At 44.9% G+C, this 12,705-nt stretch overlaps 1 protein-coding gene across 1 annotated transcript in view; it reads right to left on the minus strand.

The window, feature by feature from the left end:
- Positions 1 to 12,705, minus strand: part of BRD10 (bromodomain containing 10) — a 76,158-nt gene that overhangs the window by 25,658 nt on the left and 37,795 nt on the right. The window contains exon 5 of the mRNA XM_082272863.1: positions 1,704 to 1,793. Coding sequence (XP_082128989.1) covers positions 1,704 to 1,793 — 90 coding nt within the window. The remainder of the gene's footprint in view (positions 1 to 1,703; positions 1,794 to 12,705) is intronic.

Here is a 12,705-nt window from a genome sequence, read left to right on the forward strand (position 1 = left end):
GGGTGCCAAAAGACACCTGCATTCCTGACGCTGTAGACTCATCCACCATTTTTAAAGTTTCTCGCACTGAAACTGTAAGTGCTTCCACCAATGTGCTTTCCTGTGCGGCGGCTGACGAGAACATGTCCTCTTCGCCATCAGAATGCGATGACACAGATCCACCAAGGTGGAGTGTGTCTGCGGTGGCCATATCTGCCTCAGAATTTGAAGATACTACAGAGGGAGTCGAAGACAAAGGGCGCTTACGGCTAGCGGCACTTTTTAACACTAAATCCACTTTTGACACCAATCTTTTAAAAACTTCTGTAGAAGCAGACAGGGGCTGCATTGATGGGGTCTGTAGGTGAAATTTTGTCCTGGGACTCCATTTACACCGAAAATAAAAAGATGCAGTGTCACTTTAAAAAAGTCGCAAAAACGCGATCGCACTGCTGCACTAGCGGTATCGCAAGTCCCAGCCTAACACATCTGTCAGCAGAACAAAATGACAGATGTGAAAAACACATCCGTATAAATGGACATTAAAGGCTTTTAAATTCCATTTCTAGGGATGTGTTTTTCAAATCTGTCATTTTATTCTATATATACCAGGACTATGGCACGCTCTTGATAGCCCTCTGGCTTGTTCTTTTACAGTCTGTCAGCAGTGTGAGTGAGGAATACCTAAAAGGGACCCCAAAAACATTACCAAACAAATCAGAAGGCTTTCAGGAACGTTCTGTGCAGCAGAAAGAAATGATCTGACACAGGAAATAGAAAAGCACCAGGGTCATGCCTAGAGTCTTTAGTGTCTTCCTTTGCTGTCCAGTGATCGTGGACTACAAGAAAATGGCCGCTAAATGCATTCCTATGGGGAACTATCAAAAGATGGCTGCCCATGCATTGTAATGAGGAAACATTTAACATGCAGAGCAAAAAAGTCTACAGCAAAATGGCAGCCCCCAGGGGCTCTGGTATGGCGAGGCCTAGTGCTGGTCTATAACCTGCACACGCTCGCTGGCCAGGCTGGGAGACCTTAAGGATCTAGTATATCCAGTCCGAAACCCAGCCGGCTGTTGCTTGTAGTTCTCCAGGAACTCAAAAAAGAAAATAAATTACAAAAAAGGTTCCAAAAAAATAACAGCTAATACCAAAGTCCCAGCAGGGAACTAGGTCCTACTTCTACACTAGGCAGAAACAAACTGAGGGCTGTAGCAGAGTGTGTGGGGTTATGCCTGCAGGGACTGCCCCATAGGCGTGGTGAAGCTTTTTCCTGCCTAGTGTCCTACTCCTGTAGGGGACAGCATAACCCAATGGTCAAGAAGCTATGAAGCTGCGTTTGGCAATGAACGATAGAGAAAAAGCAACCTTTAAAAAAGCTGAACAAATCTGCTGGCAGCAACACGTGGCTACAGCCCAGAAATTACCTTAGCTGTCAAAAACAACAGATAGAACTAAACTGAAAGATCATTATACAGACAACACATGACTTGCATGTTATAATAATACATGTAACACCAATTCCAGACTGACAACATTGCTGTGGATGAGTATTCACAGTTTAGCAAATACAAGTCCTTCACACATTACAATAAAATGCAAGGCCAGATATTTTTCTTTTTTTTTTTTACCAGACATAGGAACATTAAATGTATAATGCTGAATGGTATTAGCAGCTTACAGGTAACATGTTTTATAGTTTTACTTAATCAAAAAGCTCTCACCGATTTCTTTTTGTTGTTTTCCAATGTTTTGAGCTCTCCATCAATTTTCTTAATCAGGCCCCTGAGTTCATCAAGATTCGTACAAACAAGCTAAAAAGAGAAAACACTAATAAAGAATGTATACACACACACACACACACACATATATATATATATATATATACGGAAAAATGTGAATCAAACTGCGCTATGCTAAAAAATATTGATGTCTCGGTGATAAAAGAAGTGAAAATAGCTGTTAGCACTCCAACCGACACTGATGGTAACCAAATGAAATATATATATATAGTGCAGCGTTAGGAGTATCATGAGTGCCAGTATTTAACTGAATGCTTCTTACCATCTGACAATTTGTAAGTGTATTTCTTTTACCTTTAATAAATTGCCCATACGGTATCACACTATGGTGTCTTTTGGTTTATCCCTTTACACATATCCGTGAGTGGGGATTCCCAGGCATTTCCGTGTGGTCCGTGTGGAGCTGTTTGAGGATATCTACCTACACCTGTGATCCAGAGACGCTGCAGAGGTTCCCATCATTTGGTACCACGGACACCTGTACATTCAGCCTGTATGACCCATTTGCTGTTCAGTATTTTGGGTCCATACCATCTGGTGAGCATATCTGTATTCTTTTGGTGTGGGATTTATCACCTCTTCAAGTCAATATTTTCTGTGTGGGACTCATTATCCTTTCAAGTCACAATTTTTTCCTTGTGGATTTATTGGACTTATTTTTTCATTTGTTTTTCTTTTGGACTAATTTTTTGATTGAATATGCATATATGTGTTTAGCATTTATTTGTACACATTTATTCACATTTTTATAGCGCTGCAGTATATATATACTTCATATATATATATATATATATACAGTGGGTACGGAAAGTATTCAGACCCCCTTAAATTTTTCACTCTTTGTTATATTGCAGCCATTTGCTAAAATCATTTAAGTTCATTCTTCCTCATGAATGTACACATAGCACCCCATAATGACAGAAAAACACAGAATTGTTGACATTGTTGCAGATTTATTAAAAAAGAAAAACTGAAATATCACATGGTCCTAAGTATTCAGACCCTTTGCTGTGACACTCATATATTTAACTCAGGTGCTTTCCATTTCTTCTGATCATCCTTGAGATGGTTCTACACCTTCATTTGAGTCCAGCTGTGTTTGATTATACTGATTGGACTTGATTAGGAAAGCCACACACCTGTCTATATAAGACCTTCCAGATCACAATGCATGTCAGAGCAAATGAGAATCATGAGGAAAAAAGGAACTGCCTGAAGAGCTCAGAGACAGAATTGTGGCAAGGCACAGATCTGGCCAATGTTACAAAAAGATTTCTGCTGCACTAAAGGTTCCTAAGAGCACAGTGGCCTCTATAATCCTCAAATGGAAGACGTTTGGGACGACCAGAACCCTTCCTAGAGCTGGTCGTCCGGCCAAACTGAGCTATCGGGGGAGAAGAGCCTTGGTGAGAGAGGTAAAGAAGAACCCAAAGATCACTGTGGCTGAGCTCCAGAGATGCAGTCAGGAGATGGGAGAAAGTTGTAGAAAGTCAACCATCACTGCAGCCCTCCACCAGTCGGGGCTTTATGGCAGAGTGGCCCGACGGAAGCCTCTCCTCAGTGTAAGACACATGAAAGCCCGCATGGAGTTTGCTAAAAAAAAACACCTGAAGGACTCCAAGATGGTGAGAAATAAGATTCTCTGGTCTGATGAGACCAAAATAGAACTTTTTGGCCTTAATTCTAAGCGGTATGTGTGGAGAAAACCAGGCACTGCTCATCACCTGTCCAATACAGTCCCAACAGTGAAGCATGGTGGTGGCAACATCATGCTGTGGGGGTGTTTTTCAGCTGCAGGGACAGGACGACTGGTTGCAATCGAGGGAAAGATGAATGTGGCCAAGTACAAGGATATCCTGGACAAAAAACCTTCTCCAGAGTGCTCTGGACCTCAGACTGGGCCGAAGGTTTACCTTCCAACAAGACAATGACCCTAAGCACACAGCTAAAATAACGAAGGAGTGGCTTCACAACAACTCCGTGACTGTTCTTGAATGGCCCAGCCAGAGCCCTGACTTAAACCCAATTGAGCATCTCTGGAGAGACCTAAAAATGGCTGTCCACCAACGTTTACCATCCAACCTGACAGAACTGGAGAGGATCTGCAAGGAGGAATGGCAGAGGATCCCCAAATCCAGGTGTGAAAGACTTGTTGCATCTTTCCCAAAAAGACTCCTGACTGTATTAGATCAAAAGGGGGCTTCTACTAAATACTGAGCAAAGGGTCTGAATACTTAGGACCATGTGATATTTCAGTTTTTCTTTTTCAATAAATCTGCAACAATGTCAACAATTCTGTGTTTTTCTGTCAGTATGGGGTGCTATGTGTACATTCATGAGGAAGAAGAATGAACTTAAATGATTTTAGCAAATGGCTGCAATATAACAAAGAGTGAAAAATTTAAGGGGGTCTGAATACTTTCCGTACCCACTGTATGTATATATTATATATATATATATATATATATATATATACACATACATACACACAGTGCATTGCAAAAGTATTCGGCCCCCTTGAACTTTGACCTTTTGCCACATTTCAGGCTTCAAACATAAAGATATAAAACTAATTTTTTGTGAAGAATCAACAACAAGTGGGACACAATCATGAAGTGGAACGAAATTTATTGGATAATTCAAACTTTAACAAATAAAAAACTGAAAAATTGGGCGTGCAAAATTATTCAGCCCCCTTAAGTTAATACTTTGTAGCGCCACCTTTTGCTGCGATTACAGCTGTAAGTCGCTTGAGGTATGTCTCTATCAGTTTTGCACATCGAGAGACTGAAATTTTTGCCCATTCCTCTTTGCAAAACAGCTCGAGCTCAGTGAGGTTGGATAGAGAGCGTTTGTGAACAGCAGTTTTCAGTTCTTTCCACAGATTCTCGATTGGATTCAGGTCTGGACTTTGACTTGGCCATTCTAACACCTGGATATGTTTATTTGTGAACCATTCCACTGTAGATTTTGCTTTATGTTTTGGATCATTGTCTTGTTGGAAGACAAATCTCCATCCCAGTCTCAGGTCTTTTGCAGACTCCATCAGGTTTTCTTCCAGAATGGTCCTGTATTTGGCTCCATCCATCTTCCCATTAATTTTAACCATCTTCCCTGTCCCTGCTGAAGAAAAGCAGGCCCAAACCACGATGCTGCCACCACCATGTTTGACAGTGGGGATGGTGTGTTAGGGGTGATGAGCTGTGTTGCTTTTACGCCAAACATAACGTTTTGCATTGTTGCCAAAAAGTTCGATTTTGGTTTCAGCTGACCAGAGCACCTTATTCAACATGTTTGGTGTGTCTCCCAGGTGGCTTGTGGCAAACTTTAAACGACACTTTTTCTTTATGGATATCTTTAAGAAATGGCTTTCTTCTTGCCACTCTTCCATAAAGGCCAGATTTGTGCAGTATACGACTGATTGTTGTCCTATGGACAGAGTCTCCCACCTCAGCTGTAGATCTCTGCAGTTCATCCAGAGTGATCATGGGCCTCTTGGCTGCATCTCTGATCAGTCTTCTCCTTGTATGAGCTGAAAGTTTAGAGGGATGGCCAGGTCTTCGTAGATTTGCAGTGGTCTGATACGCCTTCCATTTCAATATTATCACTTGCACAGTGCTCCTTCCGATGTTTAAAGCTTGGGAAATCTTTTTGTATCCAAATCCGGCTTTAAACTTCTCCACAACAGTATCTCGGACCTGCCTGGCATGTTCCTTGTTCTTCATGATGCTCTCTGCGCTTTAAACGGACCTCTGAGACTATAACAGTGCAGGTGCATTTATACGAAGACTTGATTACACACAGGTGGATTCTATTTATCATCATTAGTCATTTGGGTCAACATTGGATCATTCAGAGATCCTCACTGAACTTCTGGAGAGTTTGCTGCACTGAAAGTAAAGGGGCTGAATAATTTTGCACGCCCAATTTTTCAGTTTTTTATTTGTTAACAAAGTTTGAAATATCCAATAAATTTTGTTCCACTTCATGATTGTGTCCCACTTGTTGTTGATTCTTCACAAAAAAATTACAGTTTTATATCTTTATGTTTGAAGCCTGAAATGTGGCAAAAGGTTGAAAAGTTCAAGGGGGCCGAATACTTTCGCAAGGCACTGTATATATAATCCTGGCCTCTCCAGGGGACAGCTGACAGTCTCTCTTACATACATGGTGCCACTTTTCTAAAGAGAAGCATTAAAGCATGAATATAGAGAAACAGGATCATCTAACTACCGTAGTTAAAGTATAACTAAAGGCAAACTTTTTTTTTTTTTAGTTTTGGATAGAGTGGATTAGAACACCTGTCAGGTTTTATTGCTCTGTGTCCCCGTTAAAGAGAATTGCCCTCTCTATTTGTCCAGTTTACCATTATCACAAATTTTGGGCTGTCCCCAGAAAAGTAATGTAAGGCATCTTGCACACTGCAGCTTGAAAAAGCTCAGTACAGTTTTTTTTTTCCACTGAGCTAAAATACAGCCCACCAAATGTAACGTGCTATCCACACAGGCAAGTAAACAAGTGCCATGCATTTTTCAGTAAAAAAAAAAAAAGAAAATAGAAAAATCAGCTTTTTTGGTTTAGTAATCTACGCCTCATGTGCGCAAATGTGCACAAATGAGCGCAAATGCACATTTACAAATTATGCAGAACGAGAATGCGAGAATACGTTTTTGCGTATAGGCATATACGCACAAATGCATATTAAAAAAAAGGTCTGAAAAAGTAGATGCTCAAACAGGAGAATTATGTGCAAGAGGCCCAAGATAAATTTTCCAGTGAGGACACTAGTTCTGATGACCTGGGGGTTCCCAAGAAATTCCCTTAATTTGCAGGGATTTCCACTCACTTCCTGCTTAGCTATGGGACAGGAAGTGAAGGTAAATATCCACAATGGGAACGCAGATGGCAAAAAAAAAAAAAATTAGACAGGGTTTATAACCCTTCCTTGCTCTATAGTTCTACTTTAAGACAAACAAAAACTGACCTGCTTTGCAATTACATCTCTTTGGAACTTTGACCTGTAAACGTCTGTTTTAGAAAGGCAGAGGCCATTCCAACAGCTTCCTCTCAGTAAAGTACTTGCTAGTTGTACAGCTCCTCTCCAGTTTAAAATTGTACAAGAAAGTTGTGCCTACAAGACAGCTGATGTTACCCATTGTAGCAAGCAAACTCACTCCGGTTTTGTTTAATTTTCTTTTGGAGCCAGAAATGTTGGCAAAGCCCCACCAACTAGCAGTTTCACTTGATAATGCAATGGCTGTAAGTAGAGCTTAAAGCAGTTCTTCAACCTAGAAACTAAAAATTAAAAGTCAGCAGCTACAAATACTGTAGCTGCTGACTTGTAATACTAGGACATTGCCCAATGATCCAGTGCAGTTGGCGCAGTAAGTACAGTAAATATCTCCTAAACTTGCGCCTTTTGGAGCTATTTACTTTTCATGCAGCCGATGATGTCATTGGCGCATGCGCTCTAAAGAAACGGCCACCCATGCCGTTGCTTCAGAGCCCTGTGCCGTTAATGTCGGCTTTCGTGCGCATGCGCAGGAGTGATGTCATTGCGCCTCCGGCCAATCAGATGGCTGGAAGACGCGAACCAGGAAGTAGTACTGCCAAAAATGTCGGCTGTGTCTCTGCTGAGCACTGTGGAGGCTTCGTTCTAAGGTATTTCATAATGAGCTAGTAAACGAACTAGCTCATTATGCCTTTGTCATACAGGTTTTTTTTTCATTTTTTTTTTCTTGAGTTTACAACCTCTTTAACCACTTCTGGACCGGAAGGATTTGCCCCCTTAATGACCAGGGGAGTGTTTCTATCTGTATAGGGGGTTGGGCTTTTGAAATGATCACAGAGACCTGTGATCCTATATAGAAGGATCACAGGCGCTCTGTGATCATTCCAGGGAGAAGAAAGGTCAGCTGTGTTTACAATAGCTGACCGTTCCTTCCTTCTCAGCGGGGAGCGATCGCGGGTGGCAGACGTTAATCTGAGCCGCCTGCCCCATGCATCGGAGTCCTCGCTGCCAAGTGGGGGCAGGAGCGCCATGCTCGCCCCCTAGCTACAGGCGCGCAACCGACGTAGACCTATGTCGCTTCTTGCAGCAGGGGCGGTCCGGAAGTAGTTAAGGTAGTTCTGAAGGCAAAAGGGGGTCCAACCGGGTACTAGCAAGGTGTACCTAATAAAGTGGCGGGTGAGTGTACGTTACAAACTGCCCCATGAAATCAACTTTAGATTTATTAAAACTAACTATGTAATAAAAGGTCCTACCTATTCCAACCAATCATTGTATCCAATCAGGCAGGCCTTTGTACTACACAGTTGATGGTAGAGCTAAAGTAGGTTGTACAGTGTATGGACAGCCTTAGAAAGACTGTACAATCAGACTATGTGTGTGGCTAGCTTTAGGCAGGACAATTACTACCTAACCACTTCTGGACCAGAAGGATTTGCCCCCTTAATGACCAGGCCATTTTTTGCGATTTGGTACTGCGTTATTTTAACAGAACACACGCTGTACCCAAATAAAATTGAAGTCCTTTTTTTTCCACAAATAGAGCTTTCTTTTGGTGGTATTTGATCACCTGTTTTCACTTTCTATATTCCAAACATTATATGAGACCCAGGGCACTCAGTGAGAGAGCGGCGCACTCCCAGCACAATCAGGAACACATATGCGGTGCCCCAGTTCAAACCTCCTTGACACGGAATATGTGTTACTAGGGTTAATATTCTTTTTAGCTCAATGTTTAACCACTTGCCGACCGCATGCCGCGTGAATCGCCGTACCTGTACTGCAATCCACGGGAGCACACTCTCACCCCCACCCCCACCAGGAAGCAGGGATGCCGATGCAGGGGACCGGCGGCACCAATTGCCGCTGGCCACCTGCGATCGCTCCCCGCTGACAGAGAAAATTGGTCAGCTGGTGTAAACACAGCTGACTGTTGTTCTCTCTGAAATGATCACAGAGCGCCTGTCACAGGTCTCTATGATAATTTCACAAGTCCATCCCCCCATAGTTAGTAAACACTCCCCTAAGCTCACAATTAACTCTTTGAGCACCCTTAGGTTAACCCCTTCCTTGCCATTGTCATTATTACAGTAACAGTGCATATTTTTAGTACTGGTTACTGTAGTAATATCACTGGTCCCTCCAAAAGAGTAAAAAATGTCAGTTAGGGGTCCGATCTGTCCGTCGCAATGTCCCAGTCCTGCTAAAAATTGCAGATCTCTATCATTAATAGTAAAAACAATAAACAAATAAATAAAAATGAAGTAAATCTTTCCCCTAGTTTGTAGACGCGATAACTTTTGCGCAAACCAATCAAAATATATGCTTATTGCCATTTTTTTTACCAAAAATATGTAGCAGAATACAAATTGGCTTAGAAGGATGAAAAAAATTGACTTTTAATTTTTATTGGGAATGATATATAGCAGAAAGTGAAAAACTGAATTTTTGTAAAATCTTACCGTAAAATTTCTTTCTTAGAGTCCTCCGACAGTCGCCGCCCACTCATACAGTCTTCACCAATGGGGTATTGACTTCCTCTCCACAGGAGTAGCTAGGCATAAGACTTGTTAAAAGCAAAGCATTTACATAGACACACCCATGGGGGCTGTCCCACTGGTCCAATACCCCCCTGCAATTAGCCATCCCAACTCAGTTTGGTAGCAAGCAGTTAAGTGTATAAGAACCCCAAAAGAGGGGCGGGGGCGGCGACTGTCAAGGGACTCAGAGAAAGGATTTTTACGTTAAGATTTTACAAAAATTCAGTTTTCTCTTACGTCCTCCGACAGTCGCTGCCCACTCACACAGTCTTCACCAATGGGGATGTCCCAAAGCAATGTAGACATGAGGGGTGGGAAACGCAATCGTCAGAAAAGGCAACGCAGTACCCATCAGAGAAAGGAACCTTACAAGAACAGCAAGGTAACCTTCTGGGTAACAAAAAAGCCCAACAGGAGCAACAACCCAGGAAAGCAAAAACCAAAGGGGTAAACAACCCCAACAGCCAGGGACCTGCAACACAACCAGGGTCCCCTACGGTACTACTGCACAGAGAACTTTGCAGCCAAAGGAGGCATCAGCTGATGCCAGAACATCAATTTTGTAGAATTTTGAAAAGGTGTGCACTGACGACCAAGTCGCGGCCTTGCACACCTGGGCCACCGAGGCCTGATGCCGTAAGGCCCAGGAAGCACTCACCGACCTGGTAGAGTGCGCCTTGACAGGGAAGGGCGGAGACCGTTCCTTCAACTAATAGGCCTGTACAATTGTCTGTCTAATCCATTTTGAAATGGTCGCCGCAGACGCAGCCATACCCTTCCGAGGTCCCTCAGGAAGGACAAAGAGGGAATCTGATTTTCGAAAGGATTCAGTCGACGACAGGTAAACCCTGATCGCCCTGACAACATCCAAAGAATGCAAGGCAACCTCCTTAGGATGCTTAGGATTCGCACAGAGCGAATGTAAAACAATGTCCTCATTGAGGTGAAAATCCAAAACCACCTTCGGAAGAAAGGACGGGTTAGGTCGCAGGACCACCTTATCCCTATGAACCACCAGGTAAGGGGAGCGGCAAGACAACGCCGACACTCTGCGAGCAGAAGTGATCGCTACCAGAAAGGCAACCTTTTTAGACAGCAGAGGTAATGAGATCTCCCTGATGTTTTAAAACGGGGAACGTTGTAACATGGACAGAACCAAGTTTAAGTCCCATGGAGGTAAGAGCTCCCTTCTAGGAGGGACCAAGTGACGCACACCTTGGATGAAGGTGTGAATCAAGGAATTGATGCCACAGGGCGCTGGAAAAGAACAGCCAGCGCAGATACCTGGCCCTTAATCGTGGACAGCGCAAGGCGCTGGTCCACACCAGACTGGAGGAAAGCCAACACTCTCGCCACCGAGTGTGAACGAGGAGGGAAGCCCCTGGACTCACACCAGGCAAAATAAGCTTTGCATGTTCGGTAATAAATCTTACCAGACGAGGCTTTTCTAGCCTTGATTAAAGTAGGAATGACCTCTGAGGAGAGACCCCTGTCTCTCAGGACCTGGCTTTCAACAGCCATGCCGTTAAAGCCAGCGACTGTAAAGCAGGATGTAAGATCGGTCCCTGAGACAGTAGATCTTCTCGCATCGGCAGCCGCCATGGAGGCTCGACGGCCAGGTGAACGATGTCCGCGTACCAGGACCGGCGTGGCCAGTTCGGCGCCACCAGAATCACCAGTGTTTGTTCCGAGGCCAACCTGCGAAGGAACCTGGACAACAACTGAATCGGAGGAAAGGCATACATCAGCTGATATTGATGCCAAGGCACCACCAGCGCATCCGAGGCGTCTGCCAGAGGATCACGCGTTCTTGCCACGAACCTTTCCACCTTGTGGTTTAGCCGAGATGCGAACAGTTCCACATCCGGGGATCCCCATTTCGCACACAGCATTCGAAAAACCTCCGGGTGCAGGAACCATTCCCCCTGGTCCAGGGTCTGGTGGCTCAGATAATCGGCCTGCCAATTCTCTACACCCGGAATGTGAACTGCCGATATCGCCGGGACATGAGTCTCGGCCCAAGACAGAATACTGGTCACTTCCTGGGCCGCCCGGGCACTCCTGGTGCCCCCTTGGTGGTTGATGTAAGCCACCGCAGTGGCATTGTCCGTCTGCACCCGTACAGGACGGCCCTGAAGACGATCCGACCAGTGAAGCAGGCACAGCCTTATCGCTCTCAATTGCAATATGTTTATCGGAAGGGAGAATTCCTCCTCCAACCAAGTGCCCTGGGCAGACAGGTTGCCCAGGACGCCACCCCAGCCCGACAGGCTGGCATCTGTGGTAATCACCGTCCACAGTAACGGCCGGAAGGATTTTCCTTCCGACACAGCCGGGAACTGAAGCCACCACAGGAGATCCCTTCTGGTTTGGCGACTCAGTGACACTCTCAGGTCCAAGGACTGAGGTAGTCTGTCCCACCTAGCCAGGATCTCTGCTTGGAGAGATCGCGTGTGAAACTGTGCAAATGGTATCGCCTCGAAGGCTGACACCATCAACCCCAGGGACCGCATGCAGGTCCTGAGTGACGAGGAGTCGTTGTCCCTGAGGGACCTGACCTTGGACTGCCGGGTCTGGAGCTTGTCCTCCGGTAAGAACACCTTTGCTTGAGCAGTGTCCAGAACCACTCCCAAATATGGGAGACGAACCGATGGAGACAAGGTCGACTTCTGAACGTTGATGGTCCATCCGAACTCCTGGAGCGTCTGGACTGTGATGGCCAGATCGTGCAACAGGCTCTGACTGGCACTTGATCTTAACAGGAGATCATCCAGATATCCCAAGACCGCAATGCCCTGTGCCCGCAACAGGCCCAGAACAGGCGCCAACACTTTGGTAAAGACCCTTGGAGCCGAAGCAAGACCGAAAGGTAATGCCACAAACTGATAATGATCCTCCGCGATAGCGAAGCGGAGGTACCTCTGATGACCCTCGAAAATGGGGATGTGTAGATAAGCATCCTTCAGGTCGATAGAGGCCAGGAATTCCCCTGGACTCAGGGAGGCCACCACTGAGCAGAGCGATTCCATGCAGAACTTCCGAACTGGCACAAAGCGGTTCAGAGCTTTTAAGTCCAGAATCGGACGCATTCAACCTTGCCCTCCTTTCTGGGAACAGTGAACAGATTTGAGTAAAACCCCCGAAAGCTGTCCTGATGAGGCACCGGGACGATTAACCCCTGGACGAGGAGGTCCTGTACCGCTTGGTGCAGGTCTTGTAACCGCCCTGGGGTTAAATGAAGATTTGAGGGAAAGAATCTGTCCGCTGGCCGAGAAAGAAATTCGATCTTGTACCCTGATCGAATGATTTCCTGAACCCACCTGTCTGGAATTCGGAGCAGCCAAGGTTGGAGGAAACCGCGCAAACGTCCCCCCAC

The sequence above is a fragment of the Pelophylax lessonae genome (genome assembly GCF_965119305.1).
Source record: "Pelophylax lessonae genome assembly, chromosome: 1".
In the NCBI taxonomy this organism is placed as follows: domain Eukaryota; kingdom Metazoa; phylum Chordata; class Amphibia; order Anura; family Ranidae; genus Pelophylax; species Pelophylax lessonae.